The 27293-nt window shown below is 40.0% G+C and overlaps 1 protein-coding gene across 1 annotated transcript in view; it reads left to right on the forward strand.

Annotated features, from left to right (window-relative positions):
• LOC140914815 (hexokinase-1) overlaps window positions 1-27293 on the forward strand; it is a 68029-nt gene that overhangs the window by 24934 nt on the left and 15802 nt on the right. The window contains exons 4-14 of the mRNA XM_073353512.2: window positions 5746-5865; window positions 9305-9400; window positions 10680-10779; window positions 10871-11054; window positions 15023-15178; window positions 17919-18152; window positions 20065-20369; window positions 23079-23227; window positions 23339-23458; window positions 25493-25588; window positions 26690-26789. Of these exons, the coding sequence (XP_073209613.1) occupies window positions 5746-5865; window positions 9305-9400; window positions 10680-10779; window positions 10871-11054; window positions 15023-15178; window positions 17919-18152; window positions 20065-20369; window positions 23079-23227; window positions 23339-23458; window positions 25493-25588; window positions 26690-26789 (1660 nt within the window). The remainder of the gene's footprint in view (window positions 1-5745; window positions 5866-9304; window positions 9401-10679; window positions 10780-10870; window positions 11055-15022; window positions 15179-17918; window positions 18153-20064; window positions 20370-23078; window positions 23228-23338; window positions 23459-25492; window positions 25589-26689; window positions 26790-27293) is intronic.

Here is a 27293-nt window from a genome sequence, read left to right on the forward strand (position 1 = left end):
GCCAGCTTTTCACAAGACTGCTCATCCTCTGCTCTCCAGCATCCTCTGCTGCTTCCCTTTCTGCCCCTAACTCAGAGGCCAATGAGAGACTGGCCAGAGCATGATTTTTCTCCCTGTTGCCACAGTGGCTACCACATGGCTTTTTGGTCTTGTGGGACTCTTAAGCATTTCTGGGATGCTTGAGGTGACATTTACGTCCGTTGCCTCTTTAGAATCCTGTGGCGGATTGGATGAAGAGAGATGGGAGGAAGAGTGATTCCCAAATCCTATCACTTAATCATGCTGATCGAACTAGCACACACTAAAAGTAGGGTGTAGCCACCAGTGTCATGAATGGCAGGAGGGTCTCACTGCTCAAGTACATGCTTAGCATCTTGGGTGGGTACGTTCTTGGAGTGACTAGCTCCTCTGTGGCTGCACTCTGTTTTTAGCAAGCTAGCTTGGTCAGATGTCTCCATGATATGAAATTTGCACCTGCAGCTTTAAGGGTATGTGTAGACATACCCTTAGAGAACTCAATGAGGATTGGAACCCATTGTGCTAGGTGCTGTACAAATACATAGTGAAAGGCTGTCCCTGCCCTAAAGGGAATTAAGTCTAATTTATGGCAAGATTCCACAAGCAGGTGCTGCAAACAATGGGAAAAAATAGAGGAGAGAGGGCACAGGAAACACTAAATGTGTATTCTTATTACTTGGGCTAGTGGTGTGCGCAGTTAGATGGTTAAGGCCAGTTAAATATGATTTTTAAAAGTAAGTCATAAGATAAACAAATAAGGCAACTATTAGAAGGCCCTACATATATTAAGAGACCAGCTGCCTGGGCTCAAAACTAAAAGGAATTGTCAAGAGGGCTTTAAACTGGGAAGAGAGGTAGGAACGGTAGTTATAACTGTACTCTAATGACTAGATACTCTCTAGTCTATCTAGATACTGGTAAAGAAAGAAATAAGCTGGAAAGATCATCAGAATTAGATCCATTTCCTTAGTTCTTGTATGACAATGTAAACATGACTAAAATTTTCAGTGGTGGTATGTTAGTGGCAGAATTCGTGCTGTACTTCTACAAGGGCATCTGAGGAAACTGATAGGCACTCAGGTAGTTAATGATTAAATGCTTTTGACTGATTCTTATGCTAGTGGTTCCTTTAAATTTGTGAACCAATTTCACAATTACCTGAATAGCTGTTCCATTGACCTTCTGAACAGGATTGGTTACTAGCGCTCGTTAACCTCAAAGATTTATCCTCTTAAATCCCATTCAGATTAGTGGAGGAATTGTGAATGATGACTTCATGTCTAGCTGGCAGAGCTTATTTTGAGATTTTCCATGTTAGTGTATTCAGACTTTTATCCTTCCCCATCTGTCAGATACAGACATATTTCGCTTTTATATAAGTAAATTTCATTTAATCTCCTGTTGAAGTCTCGGGCAAAATTCCCATTTACTTCAGTTGTGCAGTATCAGGCCCAAAGTTTCTAGAGATTCTTCCAAGTCAGTCTAAAGAGCTAGAGCTAATTTAAAACCTGATTTCTGTATTGATCTTTATACTCAACATCCTACTGAAATAGTGTTTGAGTCTGAGCAATACACATTTAGCTGTTTTTCTGCTGGGTTCCTTATTCCTGAAGTTTACTCTAGCTCCCTAACTCTCTCAGATCTGTAAATTCCTTCCAATTAGACATTAACCCTTAAAAAAATACTGATTTGCAAACTTCCAGCCAAATGAATCCTTCGGAGGACTTGTGTATGAGTCAAAGTGACACTTTGGAAAAAATCATAAACCCAGTAGTAATAAAGATGGTAGCAAAAATTGTAAGCATGTATCTCTCACTTCGTTACTCTGCCTAACAATCCATTTCTCTCTCCTATAGTTCGTTGGTTTAGTTTTATTTTTTAATCTGGTACAGTAATTCCCGTACAATATAAATTAAAGACACTCCTGACTGTGCTTTCATACTCATAAAAGCATAGCTAATAGCTAGTTAATGCACTTGATTTGCCTGTGTAGTTTTTATGTATTAAAATACCTTTTATGCTGTAAAGATGTGCTCTGAGCCATTGGTGCACATTTTGTGGTTTCAGCTCACTCGGGCGTTTAGTGAGGGTGGATAGTTTAGCAGTCTAACAATTACATACAATATATCTATACTTCTTGGAACCACAGGTTTAAATCCTGTCAGGTTGCCCTTCATCTTCTCCAAGACAATGCATGGAGTTCCACAAAACTCACCGTGTACAGTAGGGGATCTTTTTGAATTAGAATTTAAAAAGCAGGGCCTGTGTCCTCCTGGTGGCCCTGGCTGTTTGCCTGAGAGCAGGAGTTTGTATAGGGTTTCCAACTTGCACAAAACCAAATACCCTTGCCCTGCCCCCTGCCTCACCCCCTCTGAGAACCTGCTCCTTCTCACTCCATCCTCCCCTCCCTCTGTCACTTGCTCTCCCCACCCTCACTCACTCGCTCATTTTCACCGGGCTGCCTCTGAGGGCTGAGGTGTGGAAGGGGGCTCTGGGCTGGGGCTGAGGGTTTCGGAGTGCGGGAGAGGGCTCTGGGTTGGGGCAAGGGGTTGAGGTGCAGGGGTATCTGAGGGCTCTGGCTGGGGGTGCAGACTCTGGGGTGGGGCTGGGACTGAGGGGTCAGAGGGCAGGAGGGGGATCAGGGCTGGGGCAGTGGGTTGGCGGGGGGGGGGGGGGAGTGAGGGCTCCTGCTGGGGATGTGGGATCTGAGGTGGGGCTGGGTATGAGGGGTTTAGGGTGCAGGAGGTGGCTCTGGGCTGGGATCAAGGGGTTCAGAGGGCAGGAGGGGGATCAGAGCTGGGACGGGGTTGGGGCACGCGGGGGAGCTCAGCGGTTCAGGGTCCGGGCAGCGCTTACCCCAAGCAGCTCCCAGAAGCAGCAGCATATCCCCACTCCAGCTCCTATGTGGAGGCATGGCCAGGCAGCTCTGTGCACTGCCCCGTCCGCAGGCGCTGTCCCCACAGCTCCCATTGGCTGTGATTCCCAATGGGAGCTGCGGGTGTGGTGCTTGGGTTGGGGGTAGTGTGCAGAGCCCCCTGGCTGCCCCTATGGGTAGGAGCCAGAGAGGGGACATGCTGGAGGGGGGATATGCCTGCTGCATCGCGCTGCCAACCAGACAGTCAAAGGCCTAGTCAGCGGTGCTGACCGGAGGTGCCTGGATCCCTTTTCGACCAGGTGTTCTGGTTGAAAACCTGGTCACCCTAAATTTGCACCAGTGTCCTTGGCTAAAATGTCCTCTTCCTGGACTGTAATTTAATGAGCTCTCTGCTTGTTGTTCACCTGGCTAACCCTAGTGGGGGCAACATTTTAGTGGTGGTATGTATAGTTTGGAAAGCACTTCCACTTGGAAGACAATATATAGATGTATAATGTATTATTACTGTAACAACTCATTTTATATGAACTGTAATACTCTTTTGTTTAATTATAATTCTTTTTATCTCTCATCTGGACAGCTGAGCATGATGTTACAAAAGTGAAGCCTCTTTGATTTCCTTTGCTTTCTTGTTGTGTATGAGGGTACTGGTGCTCTCAATTGCAAAAGATTATAAATTGCAGTGTCCTCTCTGAAATGACCATAATAAGGCTTAATCAGATTAGCTCTTATTTTAGTTATGTGTTTAATGTAGTCTAGTAAGTAGAAATGTCATGCAAACCACTTTTTGGTTCTTCTGAACTGAATAGTCTTGTAAAAAAAATCCCTTTTAAGTTTCATATTTGCTGCTGTCTGTAGTATTTCCTTTATCATTGTGGGATCTTGTAAATTATTTTGATTACAGCTAGTTAAGTACATGGCAACCTACGAGTGATAAAAGGGCTATTTTGTAGTCTCAGTCAGTAGCCCTTGAGTGCTGGTATTTTTCCAGGTTTGTAGTCTCCAAAGAGTCACAATGTGAAAGAAATATAATCTGCTGATACAAGGGGAGAGATTTGTTATAGGTCAATTTGAGGCACAGCCAGCCTTTTGTACTGATAGATATGAATATATTTCTTTTGACATTTCAATCCAAGGAGCTGAGTCAGCTCTATGGTGTGCTCTGTGTATTGCTGTATAGTTAATCACTTTGGCTGGCGGAATGGTCCTCAGTAGACTGTGCGTTTGATGATCTAACTGGAGGTTTCATAGTAATTGAAGAGAATGATCACACACACACACACACACTTTCCATGTGTACAATTTCTGATGTCAGTAAACTGAGAAGTGAATAGCCACAAGAATGAGTGGGTAAAGCCAAGGGGGGATGGAGATGGCAACGACAAGTGTCTCCTGCTGTCTCCTCAAAAAAGCCCAGTGTAAGTTAAAGCTTCCAGAGTCCGCTTTCATTCATGCTACACTTCTTAGCTGACCTCTCAACCCATCTACTCCTATTTTTCTGGCTTTTTCTGGGAGAAACAAACCTGAATGTTCATTTATGGTGTCCTGCATCCTGGCTAGCAGCCCCAAATGATTGTCATTTTAGCAGCTAAGCCATTGTATTAGATGTAGATTTGTTTGTTGATATCATTGCTGGTGCAGAAAATGACACTCGAACCAATAAAGTTCATAATACCCTCGTTGTAACTGACTGACCACTGATAGGTTCGGCCAATCATTTCAGCATTCAGATGGAGTTTGGCCACCGATAGTGTTCTGGACTCTCTTGTTAGGTGTCATCTGAAAAGGAGAGATCTGTTAAAAGATGGAGCATCAGTCACTGGCCTGATTTGCAGCACAGGGAGCAGGTGTATGGGTATGCTCAAACCAGACTGGCGCTCCAGTGCTTCTTATTTTGAAAAGGCTATGAAGTGCTTTGACTCTTACCTGGTTTGAGATTGGAGAGTTGGACTACCATAGTAAGAACCCCAGTAAGGGGTTCCCTTCCGCAGTAAGGGGGGAAGAGAGGTTTTCTAGTGTTGCCTGCCCTGGCCATCTTGTCTTGCTGTGCTGTCCTGGCTTTTCTCTTTGGCTTGCAGTAATGCTGTAGTGCTTGTCACATCTAAGGAGCTACAGTACTGGAGATGTCATCAGTTGACAGAATGTACCCTGCCTGCATAGCTTGGCATTTTAAAAATTCTGTTTCCATCACAGTTTGTCCCTTGGAGCATGTGCAGTATTTTAAAAATCTGTTTTTTTGTTTTTTTTTTAAATGAGACGATGTTACTCAAGGGTTCAGTCCTGCAAGGTTCTGCTGTTTGTGGTCTCAATCTAACAACGCTTCAAGGAATATGAATAGTTTAATTGACTAAAATGATTATTTCAGCTGCTTAAAGTTAAGCTTGTGTTGATTTGCTGTGTCAGCTTCTTGTATGATCAAATGCCAAATATAAGCCCTTTCAGGTAACTGCATTTACCTAATAAATGTATTATTAATAATCTCTTAAAAGAAACTGATTTTTTCGTCTCATCAAATTATTAATAGATGTGTTATACTAAAGAGGCACTTTCCATCATTTTAAGTTTTGCATTTTTTAAAGAGTGGTGGGAAAAAAAGTTAAGTAGAATTTGCTAAAAGAACAATTTCTTTTCCTTACTTATTGAATATTGAAATATTTATCTATTTTGCCTTAATTTTAAAGCGTTATCAGTTCTAAATGACACATGGAAAATGTCTTTTTAAATTTATGAATTGGTTGTTTATAACGGTCACTTTAATTCTTTCCAGTGTTTCCTGTGAGGGTCAAGGCATATTTTTTCCTGAAAACTGTCTTTCTGACTATTGTCATTTTATGTTTCTCTTTTTCTTACAGCTCTTTGATCATGTTGCTGAATGCCTGGGAGATTTCATGGAGAAGCAACAAATCAAGGACAAGAAATTGCCAGTTGGGTTTACATTTTCTTTCCCTTGTAGACAATCCAAGCTAGATGAGGTAAGAATATTTCAGAATTTTATTAATGTAAGCAGAAACACTGTGCTATTAACCCTTCCCTCCTCTCCTCCCTGTCAACAAACAAGCAGTATTTCAGCTGGCCTGACTCTCAGTGTAAGAATCAATTATTGAATATTTCATTGTAGTACTTCATCTCAAGATGATTTAAAAATACTTTTTAACAAATGACCAGTTTCTACTATTTTTCTGTTAACCTTTTAGGTTGAATGATGATGTTTTAATTTAAAGTATAGTATACGGGTTATAATTTTGATGGCCCAATTCACCAATACTTGCTCATAATGACTGCACTTACTCATTGTGAGTAAAAATTGCAGAAATTGGTCCTAAGTTAGGACCTAAGCTTGAGAGGTGGTGAGCACCCTTAGCTTTCTTTGAGCAAAAATGGGAGTGTAAGAATCAGTCCACTAGATTGGAGTGGGGGTGGAAAGCTATTTGATATGGTTTGAAAACAAACATGGCTACAGAATGAAATCTGTCTGGCTGTATTGTTACTCTGAATGCATAATGATTGTTATGTGATTCCCTAAACCACAGAGTGCTCTGCAGTATTGTATTTCTGCATTATTTCCCATCTTTTACTTCAGATAAGTAGAATGCCTCAGTGACTTGCTAATACAGTATTGCTGTAGAAACCATGTACTAATGCTAATGTACTAAGAAGTAATGAGAGTGCACATATTGATAGACCTTCAATATTCTAAACATAACATTAGTACTAGTTCTAAGGAGCTAAATGCTATGGAGAATACAACAAATCACACACCTTGTCATATCCCTCTGGACATAGAGGTTCCAGCAGAAATTTGTAGTGTAGACTTGGTCTCAATGTGTGACCTTGGGCAAGTAATTTACCCTTCCTGTGTGTGTCCCCATCTTTTAAAATGGGGATAATATTTATCTCTCAGGACTGTTGTGAAGGTTATTCACTAATGTTTTTAAGAGATCTTTGGATGGAAGTTGCCCTAGCAGTGCAAGGCACCTACTTTTAATATTCATAGTGCATTTCACATTGCAGAATGGGGCCTGTGCTGGCAGGCAGAGGGTCATTTAGTTTCTGAGTTTAGGTATAATTAGAAGTTCCAGAAGGAATATACTTTTCCAGACAATGTCCTTGTAATGAGAGCAGTCTTCAGGGAGTTTATAGAGTTCAAACAGCAGCTGGAAGCTTGTCAATAAAAGAAGCAACTGCATCAAGCTGTATCCTATGTCAATCATCAAATGAGAATTAGAAGCAGGCATATGACTGAAGAGTCTCATGGATAGTATCTGAGCTTGAGAAATATCAACTGTATATTTAGTGCTTCACCCGGCAAGAGCCTGAATAAAATGGATAGTAGGAATGTATAACCCACGAGACACAACACAAGGGCAGAGGTCAGTGGAATTATTTACATAGTGTCATACATGTACATGGTACCATATAACAAGCAAAATGGACTAGTCCAAGAACAGAGTACCTGTACTGAAGAGTTTCAGTGTAGCAGCCGTGTTAGTCTGTATCTGCAAAAAGAACAGGAGTCCTTGTGGCACCTTAGAGACTAACAAATTTATTTGGGCATAAGCTTTCGTGGGCTACAGCTCACTTCATTGGAGTGTATACTTGCAGGTTGTGGTCTTGCATTGAAATATGCAAGGCTGGACCCCTGCACTCACATGGAGGCCTATTGACTTCGGTTCTGGAGGATCTTGTCGCAAGTTGTGATGCTTCTTAGGGTTCTGAGACACCTCGCTACTGAACCCTGTAACACTTATGCATCCCTGTGCCCTCTGCTGATTGGCACCAACAGGTCCCTAGGTCACACAGGTTCCTTAATGACTTGTGGGCAAGAGCAGTTATTTAGGAGTTAGTGACAGACTATATACATCTTGCTGTGAAACGAGCACTGACGTAAGCAGAGCTGCCATGGCAAACCTTTCTCCTGTATCCACTGAAATAAATACTGTCCAATTTTGAGGGGAGAAAAATTTAACCTTCTGAAAGAATGTATAGGAAGAAGTGGTAGCCAGCTTTTAAGAGGAGAACCTTGCAGACATGCAGGAGTATTAGATCATAGACCATTTGTAGATTTGTGTATTAACTCTTTGGAAGGCACTCAGACTCTGCTGTGGTGGGTGCTGCTATAAAAGCCTGGATGGGTGGATAGCTTGGGCATGTGAGAGAGAAAGAGAGGAAATAAATGATGCTAGTTTGTATCTTCTTTTTTCTTTTGTTGATCAGCAGCTCTTGTCTCCTTCCTCCTTTCATTATTATTTATAATTTATTCACTAAATGCCCCAAAGTGAGCTAGGCGCCATCCAGATACAAAAAATTAGACATGGTCTTTACCCCGGAGAGCTTACAGTCTAATTAACACAATTACAGACCAGGTGATGGGTTAGGAATGCAATACAAGGGAGGGTTTATTATTATTATTTACTATTTGATCCTTGCTTCCCACTTTTGTTACTTTATCCCATAGTTAGCCATCACTGCCTTGATTATTTAGTGAGCCTAGACAATTGTCCATTGTTAAGTAATTTAAACCTAACATTTATTCAAATGCATCTATTTATTTTGTACCTTATTTTTGCTTAATTCTGTTTAGTTTTTTTATTTTATTTTATTTTTTACCCTTTTTTTCTTCCTCTTGAGTCTATTCCTTTTCAATGTTTAAATTATTTTAACCCTTATTGTTTTAAGGCTTTTCTTTCTAATTAACCCTTGCATATTATGTTTTTAAATGATTTTTTAGCTTAGTCATTTGTGATTTTTAAAAATCACATAATTGATCCTTGCATATTTAGCTTTTTGAAAATATTTTAGCCCACTACCTTTTTAAAAATTGTTTTTAACCCTTGCCACATTTCTAATATTTCAGTTTATTTCAACCCTTGAACATTTTCTTTACAATTGCAAGATGCTCATCCTCCTCTCTCCCTCCTGATGCAAATCAGTGATGCCGGATGCATAGCAGTCTGATTCCTGGCACCATCTCCGCTGATCAAGTCTTTCTCTTTCCCTCCACATGAGTTTACTGTCATTCTTCTTTGTCATGCCTGCATGGTGAACCCCCTCTGGGAACTGCAGCATCCTAGTGCCTTAACGGGAGAAATGGGAAACTGGAATGGGTCTTAGAGAAGGAAATCATTCAGGAACAATAATAATCAGTGGAACTTGTAGAAAATTTGAAACTTCAGCCAAGCTCTCTCACTCTTTCACACAAAATCTTTGATGGAAAAACTTTCCCCATTTTTCAACCAGCTATAGTAAGAAACAAAGATTGCCAGTCACATCAGATTAAGATGCATTGTCGGGGAAAAAGAATGACTATCCAAACCCAGGGATTTATAGATTTTTTTTGTTTGTTTTAGAGAAAAAGATAATTTTTTTGTTTGGTTTAATATTGTACTTAATGTTGCTCTCCTTTTTTATTAGGGTATTCTGATAACCTGGACAAAACGCTTCAAAGCAAGTGGAGTTGAGGGAGCAGATGTAGTAAAGCTGCTCAACAAGGCAATCAAGAAACGTGGGGTAAATTTGTTTAGTCTTTTACATACATATGTACGCATATATATATATATATATATACACATACACACACACACGCATATCACATTACGGACTCTAGAAAATCTCTCTCTCTCTTTGTGTGTGTTTGTGTGTGTGTGTTTACTCACACACACACAAAAGGCTTGAGAGACAGAGATATTTTCTAGAGCCCATAATGTGATATGCAGTGGGGAAACAAAATAATTTCATAGTTCCTATGTGAAAATTTACAATAACTTTAATAAAATTACACATCTCATCATTACACCATTTGTGCCATGAAGCAAAAATTAAGTTACTGTCTCACAATAGTTAACCTGAAAGCTCAAGCAATTTTATCACTCTTGTTAAATGTGAAATTACGTGTATCACCGTGCTAGTTCTCTAGCAGTATCACCCTGTAGCTCAGCAAATTCTCTTCCTGAGCAACTACTTACACATCATATGACTATTACAATCAGGTGAGCCTACTGATGTCATAAAGTGTGACTTGGTCTGAAAATGGAACTCTCTGTTGAAACTGGATACTTTTTGTTCTATTTCAGTAGCAGGAAAACCTTTGATAAGTTGATTTTATCTTCACCAAGACATGCCACTATGTAATCAGTTACTATTTCAGACTTTGAGGAAGATAAATAACACCCCAAATGAACTGATTAATGGAAATGCCTTGATTTTTATTATTTACCGATTACATGCATACATTATAATCTTTACTCAAAGTTTTCAATTAATATTAATTAAAGAAATCTTTACATCAGACATTCAATAGGACAGTTGGAGACTCATGGACTCCTCAAGAAAAACTTAGCAAAACTTTCTATTGTAAGACAATTTGATCTCTGCATCATGTAACTGTGGGTTTTTTCCCTTTTCAGTTACTAGGGACTTTATATAAAGACAGAATCTTGATTTCTTAGGAATTACTCTTTTACTGTTACTTCTCCTTCACCTGGAACATTAATCTTCTAGTGCTCTTGCAGTCTTCTGCAAATAAACTTTATTACCAACACAAGATTGTGACTTCAGATGCACAATAGGCAGGAAGAGTAGGGGTGATTTTCTTAAGAACAATATTCCTGTTTACAAGCAAATACTGTATCTGTAGTAATAGAGAAATTGATTGATATAAGCAGAGTTGTCTTTAAATATAATGTTTTTCAAAGTTCTGTGGGTCAGTGACATTTTACATTGACGTATTGATATTAAATTTTTTAAAGAAAAGTGTGTGATATAAGTAAAATTCTCTTTTCTCTTTCAGGACTATGATGCAGACATCATGGCTGTTGTAAATGACACAGTAGGAACAATGATGACCTGTGGGTTTGATGACCAGCGTTGTGAAGTTGGCTTGATTATAGGTGACATTCATTCCTCTGCTACAGTGGACATACTGCATTTTGTTTTTTGTTGGCTTGTTTTGTTAATATCTGCTAGTATCTTTTCCTAAAGGTACTGGCACGAATGCCTGCTACATGGAAGAAATGAGGCATATTGATCTGGTAGAAGGTGATGAGGGGAGGATGTGCATTAACACTGAGTGGGGAGCCTTTGGAGATGATGGGTCACTAGAAGACATCAGAACTGAGTTTGACAGGGAGATTGACCGTGGATCCCTCAATCCTGGAAAACAACTGTAAGTGAGACTTTCATTTGCTTATTTAGTGGCACAAAATGATTGAGACTAATCTATAAAATCACAGTAGAGCAATCTCAGGATTAGGCATTTTAGTGAGGCAGGTATAGGAAGCAGCCTGTGAAGTCTGTTACATTTAAAACTGTTCCACCTTGTGGTCTACAAACCATAGGCCAGGGGAAGCTTTGAGATCTTACTGAGGGATGGACAAAATGAAATATAACACCCCCCCCGGACTCTTGCCCGTGGCTCAAGTGAATTGATCCAAAGCCTTTTTATTCTAAAGTCCTGTTCCTACACTGGCTGACCCCACCATCACAGGTCTTCAATAAGATTGGGCCTCATTCTTTTCCAATCCAGAAGTTTCCAAGCAAATTGCCTTTTTTCCTCTTCCCTCGCTGTGAACTTCCAACAGGTCTCGACTCCTTTCTTCGCTTAATACTTCAATAGGCCCAAATTCCCACTTCACCACATTCTTAACCTGTTAAAGTTTGGTTTACAGGCCCAAAAACTCAGGCACTTGCTGCTGTGCTTTGACTCCAATGAATTTAAATATCTTGCACTGAGAGATCTCAGTGAAACCAGTGATATTTTTTTTTCTTCTCCATCCCCCACACCACCTCTCTTCTCACAGCTATCTATATGGCTCATCCCATATACCTGTTTTCCCTTTCAAACTTCCTGCACCCTCAGCAGGCTCTCAGACCTTTGTCCCATGTAAATCACCTCTCTGCAGCAGGCTGTAAGAATTTCGGTGAGTCTAAGGTTGGTGAAGGAGAACAAATCAAGTTGTACTTTGGATGGCTCTCAGGTCTTTTAGCTTTTGGTGTCTCTCTGATCTTCAGGCTGGATTTACAACTTTCCTGCTGGAATTTATTGCTGCCTGGTGGCTGCTTTAAACTTGCGCAGCTGGTTATGACTCCAAGTAGAGACTGGGTGCAGCAGAGGATTTGGATCATGGTTCATAGAACAAATGTGGGCTGTCTGAACTGGGCAGAGGGAAGCAAGATAGCTCTGTTTTACTACCTGGTAATTAATGTGTTAAGATGGGGACTGCAGTAGGTGGAGGCACTGGTGCTAGCTATGCTGATAATATGCCCATAAAGCAGTGGGGCTAAGGGAGGTTTAGTACTGCATGTTTATGAACCATAGAAAAGGAGGAGGAAACACTCCATCCACTGAACTTTTGTTAGCACTTGTGAAATCGGTTCCTGAGACACCATTGTATTCAGCATCATTTTTAGTCAGGAATATCTCTGATTCCCCTGTACTGTAGCCTGGAAACCCCCTACCACACAGCCATGCATTTCCTCCCTTTCATTACTGCATGGTCTCTAAGTCTTTTGCTTCTCAGTACTCATCATTGTTTGGTCCAGATAGAATCCTGTTGCCAGAGATTTTTCCTTGTAAACAAGCATGCGTACACCCACCCAAATAGCTTTACTAGACAGGCTGGGTGTGGTTACAGCGCCCCATCTAGCCTGATTGTTTGAGAGTTTATTACTGGTGGAATAGACTTGTCATTCATTTTACTACCACCTTGGTCATAGCAATATTGTCAGGGTTGGTCCTTGATAAATAGTAATGGTTATAGTTCTTTCTTTCTGTCTTGGCTTGTTCATTTTCCAGGCTTGTCTCAGTGATCACTGAGGGAGTCCATTTTACAGTATTAAACAGCCCTATTACAGTGCAATACTTGCTATAGAATGCTGGCTAATGTGCTAAAGTTAACCAGAATGATCTCTGTTATTTGGTTTAATATGGAAGAACGATATTTATAAATTGTCTTTGATAGTTGGCACTTAGTCTAGGCTTAAGAGGTTAGAGAAACATTTTGCATGCTGCCATGCACTTGGAAGGGTTAAAACAACAGTTAAAAAGGGGAATGAAGAAGCACTTGTCTCTTTGCTAGAAGAGTATGGTGACAGTTCAGTAGATTCTGCTTCTGTCATTTTGTTTAAAGCTACTCAGATCAGTATTTGAACTGGATCACATAAAACCCAGTTAGTTTGCTCTTTACTTCAAAACTATCCTGTAGGCCATTGAAAAGGATAACTTCCCAGTGAGTCTCAGGTGCAGGGTTTTGTCTGAGGGCTGGTCTGCTCTGCAAAGTTACATCTCTCATGGCTGTTAAAATCCACACCCCTGAGAGATGTAGTTAAGTTGACCTAACCCCCAGTGTAAATGGTGCTAGGTCAGTGGAAGAATTCTACAGCCTCTTGAAGAGGTAGATTACCTACAGCAGCAGGAGAACCCCTCCCGTCACTGTAGTAAGCATCTACACCCAGGGGTGGGCAAACTTTGTGGCCTGAGGTACCAAGTTGGGGTTGCGAAACTGTGTGGAGGGCCAGGTAGGGAAGGCTGTGCCTCCCCAAACATCCTGGCCTCTGCCCCTTCCCACTTCACGCCCCCTGATTGCCCCCCTCAGAAGCCCCCCTGCTCCTTGTCCCCTGACTGCCCCCTCCCGGGACCCCCGTCCCTAACGCCACTCCTGGGACCACACCCCCTATCCGACCCCTCCCGCTCCCTGACTGCCCCAACCCCTATCCATACCCCTGCCCCCTGACAGGCCCCCTGGGACTCCCATGCCTGTCCAACCCACCTGTTCCCCATCCCCTGACCGCCCCCCAGAACCTCCGCCCCATCCAACCGCTCCCTGTCCCTTGATTGCCCCCTGGGACCTCCTGCCACTTATCCAACCCCCCCGCTTCCCGCCTCCTTACTATGCCACTCAGAGCAGCAGGACTGGCAGCTGTGCTGCCCACGCAGTGGGACGGGGGACAACGGGGGAGGAGCCGGGGGCTAGCCTCCCTGGCCGGGAGCTCAGGGGCCAGGCAGGACGGTCCCACAGGCCGGAAGTGGCCCGTGGGCCATAGTTTACCCATCTCTGATCTGCACTGAAGCATTTCAGTGGCACAGCTGCAGCAGTTGTGTTCAAAGTGGAGACATAGCATGAGTTATGGATATCATTGATGCTGATGTTGAATTTACTTGTCAGTTTCAGTTCAGTCTAATTTCCTGCATTCAACCTGTGTTAGCACAACCTTGTGAAATTGTTTGCCCCGCCTCATCTGAGGCAGCTAATGTAAAATAAAATCCTATTAGCTTGTTCATTATCTTAATTATCTTGCTGGTAAGGGTGGATGAGTAGACACTATTCCTGAGCAGGTACCTTTCCGTGATGACTTTGAGGTTCTGTTAGCACCCACTGCTGCTACTTTGCCCTGAATCTCGTCTGAATCCAACACTTGGTTTAGTCGCACCTTTGCTTCCAGTGCCCTCAGTAGCATCAGATGTTACCATGTTGTGCTGACTGTTCCTTGTCAGCTCTAATTTAGTATTATTTCCTGCATTTAGAGTCCATAGTTAGCCAGCCCTGCCTATCCCGAATCCTGATCCTCCTTGTCTGGTTCTGTTGATGTGCTATTTTCAGAACTATTACTGTTGACTCAAAAATTCTCATTGTGTCATGTGGTGGGGGCATTTATGTACATAACAGTCCAGATTTTCAGCCAGGCCTTAGCCCAGCTTCTCTGCTAGCATGTATTTGCAGTTCTGCTCTTGCATGTATTTGCAGGTGCAGACCATACCACTAAGTATTGTAGATCAAGCAGGTGACTTATAGATGCAAATCAGGTACTGTACTTAACCATCTAAGTGACAGAATTTCACCCACCATTATTTGCAGATGCATTTTTGGCCTCTCTAAGGTTTCTCTGTATAATGAGGGCACTTTCCACTCATAACCCTTATCCTGTGTCTGTCACATATTTGAATGGTTTTAATTCACTAAATGATATTGCCGGAGTTGTAGCAAATAGCAGCATATGGTTTCTCCTCTTAGTAGAAAAGATGGGAGGTAGAAAAGCATCAAAGGTGACTTACTTCTGAACTTTAGATATAAAGTCTGAATCTGAGAATTCACTGTGAAAACTTTCAACTTGTGTATTTTTTTGTTGTTGTTACAGATTCGAGAAGATGGTCAGTGGACTGTACATGGGTGAGCTGGTCAGGCTTATCCTTGTAAAGATGGCCAAAGAGGGGCTACTGTTCGAGGGACGAATCACTCCAGAGCTTTTAACCAAAGGAAAATTTGAAACGAAACATGTGTCTGCCATAGAAAAGTGAGCAACTCATTTCTTGCTTTCTTTCTTTCTCTTTTTTTTTCTTTTTGTGATTTGTAAAAGCATCAGCATGTATGCGATTTTGTGGCCATCTCTTCCTTTCTTAATTCTTTGCTGGCCATTTCTTATTTGGCAGTGGCTTGGGAAGTGGGATATAATAATCTTGGTGGCTGCTGTGTGAACAAGGAGTTTCAGGGCAGGCTCTTGGTTGGGCTGTTGCAAACAGCCGCTTTCTTACTGTAGTGTGAACAAGTAGTGTTTGTCCAATAGCAGTGGACTATAAATGTACTTAGTCTTGCCTCCCACAACCTTTTGGCTAATGTTCCTACATTTACAGAGTTCTGGGTCGCAATTGCCAAATGCGTAAAGTAAAGCTGGGACATTGATCTCAAATGAACCTAAAACTTAAGTATAAAATTAGATCTAGGATCTGATTCTTATTTACATGAGGGCCCCCTTTACCCTACTCTGGGCAGTGTGACGGGATCTTAAAGTTGGTTTAAAGGTAATTGCATTTGCATCCACTTTAAAGTCCACTTACGTTGCCAGAATTGTGTAAAGGGGGCTTTAGTGTAAATGAGAATCAGATCTCAAATCTGTTCACCAATTTAATATGGGAGCTCCAGTTTAGTAACGTACTTTATTAACTCAAAGTGCATTTATTAATCTCATTGGGAGTTCAAGCACCACTGCCATCAATAGTTATTGTTGTGTGGTGGACTCCACTATTTCCAAACAGAGTCTCTTCCCGGAACTGACTACCTGAGTGAGTGGTATGCTACCCGTGCCTACTCTTGTTCGTGTTGGCATTGTGCATTTTTGACAGCATTTCTGGCAGTTTGCTGACTGTCATCCTTTCAGGAATGAGAGGTCAAAAGTAGAAACTAGAAATACCGATGTGCTGATGCACTTTGCCATTCTAAACCACTGTGCTTTCTGGGGTAGGAATGATAGTGAAGCACAGTCTGTCGGCATGCCTGTGGATGTGTGAATATTTTTGAAGTGCTATCAAGTCCTGGCAGGTGGTTTGTGTTTCTACTGAAACCTATCTCTACTATCTAGAACATTGCAACTACCATGTATTCCACCATGGTGTACCAGAAACATATTCTCCTAGCATGTGATTAAACCTGCTAAAAGCCTTGCTTAGTGCATCCCAGTAAATGCTTGTGTGACACCCTCTCCCATCTCCATATTACTGTCATGTAGAAAATAAATAAATGTGAAAAGTATACAGAGCATCCCATCCAGTAAACAATAATAAATATTACACTGACCTATAAAATATGATGTGTTGAATGTGACAATGTCAACACCTTTTCAGTCAATGCTTTTCAGTCACTACCCATTTTTAAAATTTGTGTGACTGTATAATACTCTCCCTGAGCCAAATTTTTAAAAATCTGTTTCTGATTTTTGGGTCTACAATTTTTGGTGTGATATTATGGGAACAGTCAGTAATTTCTGAAACTTCTGTGGAGCCAACTTTCTTTCCCTACACACCTCCCTACATCATATTCCATAAGCAACTCCACGTTAAAAGTGAAAATGGATTCAACTTACATTCACATGCATGTATAATCAATAGAAAGCTGAGTGAAGAGCATTAAGATATTTTGGTGGTTAAAAACCATCAGGTGAGAATCACTGTGGAAAATTTCAGCACAAAAGGTTTGACAAAGTTATAAAAGTCTGAAAAACATGCTTTAGAATGAAAAATGCTATAGCCATCTCTGTTCACCCTGGCCCTAATTCAGGAGACATTTAAAGCATGTGAGTATGGAATTACTCATGTGTTCCAAATTAGGAAGATGCTTAAGTAGCTTGCTGAATGGCGGCCTCCGCTTATCATTCAAAATTGTGAATTAGTTTATAATTTAAAAAAGTCAACAAGTCATAAAGAAATTTACTCCTGGCCTGTTGAGGTGTACAGCTGAGACGCTTACTAGTTCCCTGGGGCAATTAACCAAAGGAACTTTAATGGCATTGCTGCTGTCTTTTTGCTTTGGAGGTGATAAACAACTAGCTTCCCCAGGCTTCTCCATGTCTTTTACTATCCTGCTCTTACGTGTACATGCCATGTTATCAGGTAACACTTGGCAGTAGCAATATAAATATGATTGCCATAATTCAGACATGTGTGAAGCCAAACCAAAACGGCGGACAAAGTCACTAGAGAGTAAAATTGCTCATACAACCTGGCACAATGAACAAACTTGCTCCCTGTTGGAGGTGAATCTTATAAACTCATCTTAATTAAGACGTGATACACTTTTTGTCAAAAAATGTACTCGATGCCCAATGGCAAACAAATTTGGAGGGGATGAATAGCATTTAAATACATATACGAGAGTAATCCAGCATTTTAAATATATATACATGAGTAGAATAGTATTGACAGAACTGGTGGTAACAGAATTGTTGAAACTACGTTGTACCACTGATAGAAATGATTTCATAGACTGTATATTTCCATTGGGCTTTACTGAAAAGCTGAATATTCTTAGCAAACATTATTTTGGCTTTACTCTCCCTTGTTTTGTACTTTGTGATTTTTGGAGTCCAGTTAATAGAGAGATTGACGTGGGCTGATACGGCCCTCAACTGCTTTTTCTAAGATCCTTCTGAGACTTTCAGAACACTGTCATGTGGCAAAGCACTTGACATCAGATCATATTACTTCATTATGCATTTTATAATTTAATGATAAAGAGTTCACTATTTAAATTCCTGTTTGTAGAAGCAAAGAAGGTCTGAATAAAGCCAAAGAAATTTTGACACGTCTTGGGGTAGAACCATCCCATGAAGACTGCATTGCTGTCCAGCACGTCTGTACAATTGTTTCATTCCGTTCTGCTAATCTGGTGGCTAGTACTTTGGGTGCGATTCTGAATCAATTGCGTGATAATAAAGGAGTAACCAGGCTGCGCACCACGGTGGGTGTGGATGGTTCCCTTTACAAGATGCATCCACAGTAAGTCCTGCTGTTTCTATAATTAACATTTTGGCATCTGTTAGGATTCATATTTTGCAAAGGTCAGACATGTAACATGAGGCCAGCATCTTGATGTGGAGTCGTGAATGAGATAAGTAAACAGAAGTTATGTGTGTGCATATGTATATTGAGAAATAAACATCTCTATGGAGAAATGTTGCCTTCAACTGTAGGACTATGCTGGTAATTCAAAGGAGCCTAAGGGAAGTAGGTAACCAAATGTCACTGAAAGTAATTGGATGCCTGATTCCCTTATGTGCCTTTGAAAGTCCCAGCTGTAAAGGACAATTTATTTGATCAACAATACAGTTAAATATCCAAAGACTGTACTTTTGTGTCTGTGGACTGGGCTCTGATGAGGAAACCCCAGTAATAGAATCTTATTACTTGTTTAAACTGAATTGTTCTGAAAATGTCTTTGATAACCTCATTTCTCCAGTCTTCCCTTGCTTATACCTGGAAGTTAGAAGGAAAAAATAGCATCTGCCTTTCCTTGTCCTTATAAAAGCAGCTTATTTGTTTCTCTATTTCTAAGCTGCATTTTTATAATGTACTAGTTCAGATTTATGTAAACTTGATAGAGGAGGCACTTATTTTTTTAATGTGTATCAAAGTTACCATGAGGCTTGTTTACAGTTACTTGAAGATATTCTAGTTCTAACAATTAAACCAGTGACCAAGGCTTTGGTTCTGCAGACACTTACCTGTGAAGTCATTGGGTTAGAGTTAAGCACGTGCATAAGTGTTTGCAGGATCAGCACCAAAACCACAAAATTGACAGAAATAACAACAGTGCAGGTTTGATTTTTTTTTTAGTATTCTTCGTGTACAAAGGCTGGAATGGTTTTCATGAGGTGATAATCTGTTTCATACATTAGTTAAAAATTAGTCCTAACAAATGGTTTTACTCTAATCTGCAATACCATTGAAGTCAGTATCAGAATTTTGGTGTACACAAAAGCTGGAAATGTGTACCACCTCTAATGAAAAGTATCTAGTTGGAAAAGTTAATTACTTAAAATATTTTGATACTGCTTAGGGGGGTGGAGCATATAGTATAGATACATTGTAAATGGAACATAAAGCAGAAGGATCAGTATTGTGTGTGGAGTATTTTTGGAAGAAACAAAAATCTTTACATTTCTTAAATCTTTTTGTGGAAATTTTCTGGTATTTTGGTGAATATTTTTTTTTAATTTTTTTGTTCAAAATGAAAATATTCCCTGAAAATGTTTGTTATGGAAAAAACTCCATTATTTTTATCACCTCTACTAGATGTAAGATATCTAGTGCATGCTGTTTGTTTGTTTTCTGGTGGTTTTTTAGTTTATAAGCTGATATTTTGAGCTTTTTTAATTAATTTTTATACGTTTCCCCTTAAGTATTAAAAATAAAAATAAAAAATATTGTGATACTAGCTAAAAGGAATCTGTAGTAACATAAGAGATGCCATAGTGGCTCACACCATAGGATGATCCAGTTTGATCCTGATATATCCTTTTAGGAGGAGGATATTCTGAGAGTTTTTTTTTTTTCCAGGGCTTTTGCTAGGATTTTATCTGAATTCAGGAAAAAAAATCTGTCTATGGGATGAATACTTTTCCACTCTACCCTTTCATCATGATGATTCCTTTTACATTGGAAGATATACTTCAGCTTGTATGATATGAGGAAAAAACTGCCCAAGGAGGCTTGGGGTTGGTGCATGCTTGGTTGGGGCACTTGAAAGGAAAACCCCATTGTGCAGCAGAAAGGAGGGATTGGCAAATTTCAAAGACAGAAAAACTAATCTATTTCCCATGCTCCTTTCATGTTTTATAGCCAGTGATGACCAGTGCAGATTTTTGAGCTGACCAGTGAGAGATTATGGTTTTACGATCTTCTCTTACAGATATGCCAGACGCTTGCAGAAAACAACGAGGCGATTAGTTCCTGACTCTGAAGTGCGATTCCTTCTGTCTGAGAGTGGCAGTGGAAAGGGTGCTGCAATGGTCACAGCAGTAGCATACAGGTTGTCTGAGCAGCACAGGCTGATAGATGAGACTCTGGCTGAATTCAAGCTTACTCACGAGCAGCTGTTGCAGATTAAAAACAGGATGCGAACAGAAATAGAAGCTGGGCTGAGGAAGAAAACTCATGAAAATGCAAAAGTAAAAATGCTGCCTACCTTTGTTCGCAGCACACCAGACGGAACAGGTAGTTTCATTATAATTGATGCAAGAGCAGCATGGTAAATACTAGGGCTGTCGATTTAATTGCAGTTAACTCATGTGATTAACTCAAAAAAAGTAATCGCAATTAAAATTTTTTATCATGATTAAAAACATTAATTGCGATTAATCGCACTGTTAAACAGTAGAATACCAACTGAAATGTATTGCATGTTTTTGATGTTTTTCTACATTTTTAATATATTGATTTCAATTACAACACGGTATACAAAGTTGACAGTGCTCACTTTATATTATTATTTGCACTATAAAAATAGCAAACAAAAGAAATCGTATTTTTTAGTTCAACTCATACAGGTATTGTAGTGCAATCTCTTTATCGTGTAAATGCAACTCACAAATGTAGATTTTTTTGTTTTGTTACATAACTGCACTCAAAAACAAAACAATGTAAAACTTTAGCACCTACAAGTACACTCGGTCCTACTTCTTATTCAGCCAATCACTAAGAGAAACAAGTTACTGCTGCCAGCTTCCTATTTACAATCTCATCTGAAAGTGAGAACAGGCATTCACATGGCACTTTTGTAGCTGGCATTGCAAGGTATTTACGTGCCAGATATGCTAAACATTCGTATGCCCCTTCATGCTTCGGCCACCATTCCAGAGGACATGATTCCATGCTGATGACACTTGTTAAAAAAATAATGCGTTAATTAAATTTGTAACTGAACTCCTTGGGGAGAATTGTATGTCTTCTGCTCTGTTTTACCCGCATTCTGCCATATATTTCATGTTATAGCAGTCTCGAATGATGATCCAGCAAGTTGTTCATTTTAAGAACACTTTCACTGAAAATTTTGACAAAACACAAAGAAGGTACCAATGCAAGATTTCTAAAGCTATCTACCTCACTTGACCCAAGGTTTGAGAATCTGAAGTGCCTTCCAAAATCTGAGAGGAATGAGGTGTAGAGCATACTTTCAGAAGCCTTAAAAGAGCAACACTCTGATGCGGAAACTACAGAACCTGAACCACCAAAAAAGAAAATCAACCTTTCTGCTGGTGGCATCTGACTTAGATGATGAAAATAAACATGCATCAGTCTGCACTGCTTTGGATGGTTATTGAGCAGAACTCATTATCAGCATGAACACATGTCCTCTGGAATGGTGATTGAAGCACAAAGAGACATATGAATCTTTAGTGCATCTGGCACATAAATATCTTGCAACACCAGCTACAATGGTGCCATGCGAACACCTGTTTTCACTTTCAGGTGACGTTGTAAACAAGGTGCGGGCAGCATTATCACCTGCAAATGTAAACAAACTTGTTTGTCTGAGTGATTGGCTGAACGAGAAGTAGGACTGAGTGTACTTGTAGGCTCTAAAGTTTTACATTGTTTTATTTTTTAATGCAGTTTTTTTTGTACATAATTCTACACTTGTAAGTTCAACTTTCATGATAGAGATTGCTCTACAGTACTTAGGTGAATTAAAAATACTATTTCTTTTGTTTTTTACAGTGCAAATATTTCTAATAAAAAATAAATATAAAGTGAACACTGTACACGTTGTATTCTGTATTGTAATTGAAATCAATATATTTGAAAACATAGAAAATATCCAAAACCATTTAAATGGTATTCTATTATTAACAGTGCGATTAATCCCACATTTAATTGCAATTAATTTTATTAATCACACCATTAATTGCAATTAATTTTTTTAATTGCTTGACAGCCCTAGGAAATACATAGCAGACTTCCAGCCAAGCAGGACGCTGTGGTGGAAGAAAACAAAAACCATAAACTTGGAGCTGAAATGCTAGTTTGTAATTTAATGAATTGGATTCAGCTAATGGATTTGTGTCTGGAGTATAGTCTGTGTTCACTACAAAACTCTTAAACCACCAAAAAGAGGAAATTCTGAGTCAAGGCTATAATTCCTCTTTTAACACAACATCTTCTGTAAGTTAGAGTGGCAGTTGTGAGCCTATACATAAATATAAATGCAGCTCCCTGCCCCACTGCTTTCCGTTAGTTGAGAGCTTGCAGGTACTTTTGCCTCCTCTAGTACTTGGTGCAAAATCTGTAAGTCAGTGGGAGTGTTTCAGAGAACTTTTGAATCCAGTCCATGAAAAGTGGCTGGTTCCATTCTCATCACTCCTAGATAGCAATTGACACATCAACCAGTAGAGGCAGCCTCATGCTTTCTCTTGTCATCCATACACAGCAGAGAGAAAATGGCCACTCCCTTTTCTTCTTCCCTCACCTCCACTATCCTGTCTCAAGCACATGTACTGCTTAAGAAGACCCCACTCTGCAATTGCTGAAGCAGGAACATAGCACCATCTGCTGGCTTCCTGGAGATTCTTCACTTTTTAGAAAAAAGAAAGGGAGTACTCCTTTTCTTTTTGCGGATACAGACTAACATGGCTGCTACTCTGAAACCTGTCACTTTTTAGAGAATGTGCAGTTGAGCATGTGCAGGGGCAAAGACCACCCAGTTGCTGTTGTCTTTTGAAGGAGCTAAGTGGCAATGTATTTCTTCTGCTCCTTTCAATAAGCAGGGAGAAGGCTTAGAATGAACATGAAAAATCTTTAAAGCCTTCAGACGATTGAGAGAACTTTCAGAGCCTTATGCCAAAACTCCTGCCTGGAAAATGAAAAGTGGACACCTGCTTATGCTTTTTTTCTGTGTTCCTAAAATGTATAAATACTTTGTTACAGAGAATGGAGATTTTTTGGCTCTCGATCTGGGAGGAACAAACTTCAGAGTTTTGCTTGTGAAGATCCGTAGTGGTAAAAGGAGAACGGTTGAAATGCACAATAAAATATATGCTATTCCTATAGAGGTCATGCAGGGTACTGGAGAAGAAGTGAGCATTTCCATTTCTTTTTAGCATTATCACTTATTTTCAAAGAATGTGTAAATATATATTTAAATAAATATGACTAATTGTAATAATGTTTATATATTTCTTTTTAAGCTGTTTGATCACATTGTTAGCTGTATCTCAGACTTCCTGGATTACATGGGAATAAAAGGCGCACGACTTCCCCTTGGCTTTACATTTTCCTTCCCTTGCAAGCAGACCAGTTTAGATGCTGTAAGTTTTATAATATCTTGTATCTTTTGAATCTGTCCTTTAGTGTTGCTTCTGGGCCTGATTCTCCACCCTCACACAGGCTACGTGCTACTTCCTCACAAGAGTAGTTCTATTAAAGGTTGCAGTGGGAATGGTTGTGTGAGTAAGTGTGTGGAAAGAGTTGAAGAATTATGTGCCTTGAATGTAATACTGACTTCTGTAGTAGGTTAACATTATTCTATTCAACACTGTTTTAGAAAGATGGCTTTCTCTACCATATTTTCAACATATACCACGTGTGGTTACATTCTGGGCAGTAACATTCTTTCCCTGTAATGTGATTTTTCTTTGGCTAAGATTGTAGCATCTTCAAAGTGCAAATGATCCTTTATCTGGGACAGTGGCACCCCCTATTTCACTTTTTGTCTTGAATTTTCAGTGTTGAGCAGAATATGGAATGATTTAATTATCAGATTGCTTTTTAATTTTTGGAGATTTTGTCATTCAATTAGCATTCGTTGCTTTAGTCCAAATTAAAAAGTCGATGCAAATTTTGAAGAAGCAAAGAGACCTTTTCTCTAAATGTAGCTTCACAGTAAAATATTTGAAATTTGGAGTAAGTAGAAAATATATATAACATTCATATTGAAAATAAGAATAATACTCGTATGTAAAGGAGCACACCAGTAATAGGTGCTCCGTGACTCTGAATATATGAGGCTTTTTTTTCCACTGTAAAGTGCTTATTTGTCTATGTCAGGTAGGCATTTTTAAAGTTAAAAACAAAGCCATAACATGGTGAGCTCTGTATAGAACAGGGGTTCTCAAACTGGGGTCGGGCCCCTTCAGGGGATCGTGAGGTTATTACATGGGGGAGGGTGGATCGTGAGCTGTCAGCCTCCACCCCAAACCCTGCTTTGCCTTCAGCATTTATAATGGTGTTAAATACATAAAGTGTTTTTAATTTATATGGGGGGGGGGTAGGACTCAGAGGCTTGCTATGTGAAATAGGTCACCAGAATAAAAGTTTGAGAACCACTGGTCTAGAAACTATGGTTGAGGGTGAACCACTTACAGTATCAGGGAACAGAATTAATCACCTTCAGCTTGAAAAATGGTCCTTTTACCAAATCAGTTAAAAGAGCTGTTCCAGCCAGGAGAGAGAACCTGAGCATGACTGAAATGCACATTATATGCCGGGGTGGCCAACCTATGGCTGCGGAGCCACACGCGCCTCTTCAGAGGTTAATATGTGGCTCCTTGTATAGGCACCGACACTGGGGCTGGAGCTACAGGCGCCAACTTTCTAATGTGCTGGGGGGCGCTCAGTGCTCAACCCCTGACTCTGCCACAGGCCCTGCCCCCATTCCGCCCCCTCCCCCAAGCCTGCTGTGCCCTAGCTCCCCTCCCCCGTGCCCCCCTTGAGCCTCCTGCATGCCACGAAACAGCTGATTGGGAGGTGCAGGGAGAGAGAGGGAAGTGCTGATCAGTGGGGCTGCTGGTAGGTGGGAGGCGCTGGGAGCGGGGTTGGGGAGCTGATGGGGGTGCTGCTGACGCATTACTGTGCCTCTTTGGCAATGTAAATTCTGGCTTCTTGTCCGGCTCAAGTTGGCCACCCCTGGTATATGCTGTTCCGTAGAGGGTTGTGGTACATTCCTATACTTGTGGTGTATTTTCCGAGAGAACGCTGGAGATGCTCTTCCTTGTTTCAGTGCTCCATATCTGTGGTTCACAGGTGTACAATCCAACAACTGGGTACCAGTCTGTAAGAGCCATGGTCATGTCTGTGAGATCACCACTGCCATCTGCATATAAAGTGGTATCCGGGTTAGAATATACAACCTCTCACAGTGGAACACTGTTAGTTTTGTCCCATGGGTTTAACTGCAGTTTGCAACAGATATGTTTGATATGTATGTGCTTTTATGTATGTTTATGTATTCAGTCTTTTAAACCTAAGTACGTGTTTCAGAATGTTTTTTTAAAAACTCTCTTACTTTCTAATGAAAGACATACTCAGAAACTTAGTAATGAATGCCTTTTTCTTCTTTTTAGGGTATCCTCCTCAACTGGACCAAAGGCTTTAAAACTACAGATTGTGAAGGAGAGGATGTAGTGTATTTGCTTAGGGAAGGCATTAGAAGGAGAGAGGTGACATTTCAATCTTTCATTATTTTCTTGAATGTATTTGTTAACTTGATTTTGTGTGATAGAATTCTTATGTCTCTGGCATTCTGGCATTGATGAATTGGGATGCACTTTCCTTTTGTATTTACACAAATGGTACACATCTTACAACGGGGCTAGGAAATACACAAAAGAGAGATTCTTGCCAAACAAAACCACTTGTTTCTCCATGCTTGGTTGCTTTGTGGGGATAGCGTATGTGGAGTCCAGTTGGTATGTAGGAGCTATGAGGGGATGGGGCATGCTCAGTGCAGATGGAATCTTCAGGGAAATTATTTACCAAACTTTAACATATCTCTCTACTGAGCATATGTGAACTGACATTTTTCAGAGTCTTGTAATTTGGCCAAATTTAGGTGAGTTTTTGTTGGGATGACAAAAGGCACATCCCTGACACCAAGGCAATACCCCAGCCAAATTTCAGGTCCCTGCTCCAAAGAATGGAGATACTAGAGTTTCTCAACAAAATGCTTGTAAGAGGGTTTTGTTGTTGTTGTTTTAAAAAATAGGCAAAACATTGTATTTTTCCCTATTGTATTCTTGGAAATGGCAGAACTTTTCTAGGCAAAATTTTCCAGAACAATTCAACCTGAGACAACCAGCAGGCATGGAAAGTTTCAGCCTGCATGGTTTAAGCTTGACATAGTTTCTTATAATGAAAAGCTTTGAGCAACATTCACTATATCACTGCCTATAGTGTGTGTGTGAATGTGAATGAATAGTGAGTGTTCTCTTATCCCTAGATAAGAAGTTAATATTAAAAATGTCCTAACCTAAATTTGTGTTTGCATTGCAATAAAGTAGTATACTTTACAGCTCCAGCACAATATACAGTACCAGTAAGTCATGATACCTGCATACAAATTATATTACTACTTCTGGTTTTAAAAGAAAAAAATCATTTGATTCTTGAATATTAAGTTTATATTTGTATTCATTTGTACGCAACACGTTTTAGACAGTTGGTTAATTCCTTGCAGGCTAACAACCATTGCAAGGGTTGGTATGATATATTGCAAACAAAGCAATACTTTTTCTATAGAAATGTATTTTTTTTCTTCAAAGGAATTTGACTTAGATGTTGTGGCAGTGGTGAATGATACAGTTGGCACGATGATGACTTGTGCATATGAAGATCCAAATTGTGAAATAGGACTCATTGTGGGTAGGTATTAGTTACTTTTTTATTTTTATTTCAACTGTAGTATATTCTTCTAAACAAATAATTTTGTTCAATTAAGACTATTAGGACACATGATTGGGTGTGTTTCCTCTAATTCCTATTGTTAACTAAACCTGTACCTGCGATGTTTTTGGAGTTTTTCAAACCTGACTTAACGTTTCTTCTCCTGATGAATAGGATAATAGTTTCCTTGAAAAGTGTAACCTGAATCCATCCGATAATATTATATATCCAGGTCTAGGTTTTAAAACTAACAGGAGAAATGTGCTGTTTCCCCCATTGCTATTTTTGCCAGTTACATTTTAATACAGAGAATACAGAAGTGAAATATAGCTTTTGACTAATAGACATTCCCCGAGCCATCTATTTAAGTCAGTTAGGTGAAAAAAATCAACAAATATATTAGTTCTTTTTTGTTTGATCATTAGAAATATTGGCTAATAAATATGAACTAATACTAACTATTTTAACTTGAAAATCAATCTG

This window comes from Lepidochelys kempii, chromosome 7, assembly GCF_965140285.1.
Source record: "Lepidochelys kempii isolate rLepKem1 chromosome 7, rLepKem1.hap1, whole genome shotgun sequence".
Taxonomy (NCBI): domain Eukaryota; kingdom Metazoa; phylum Chordata; order Testudines; family Cheloniidae; genus Lepidochelys; species Lepidochelys kempii.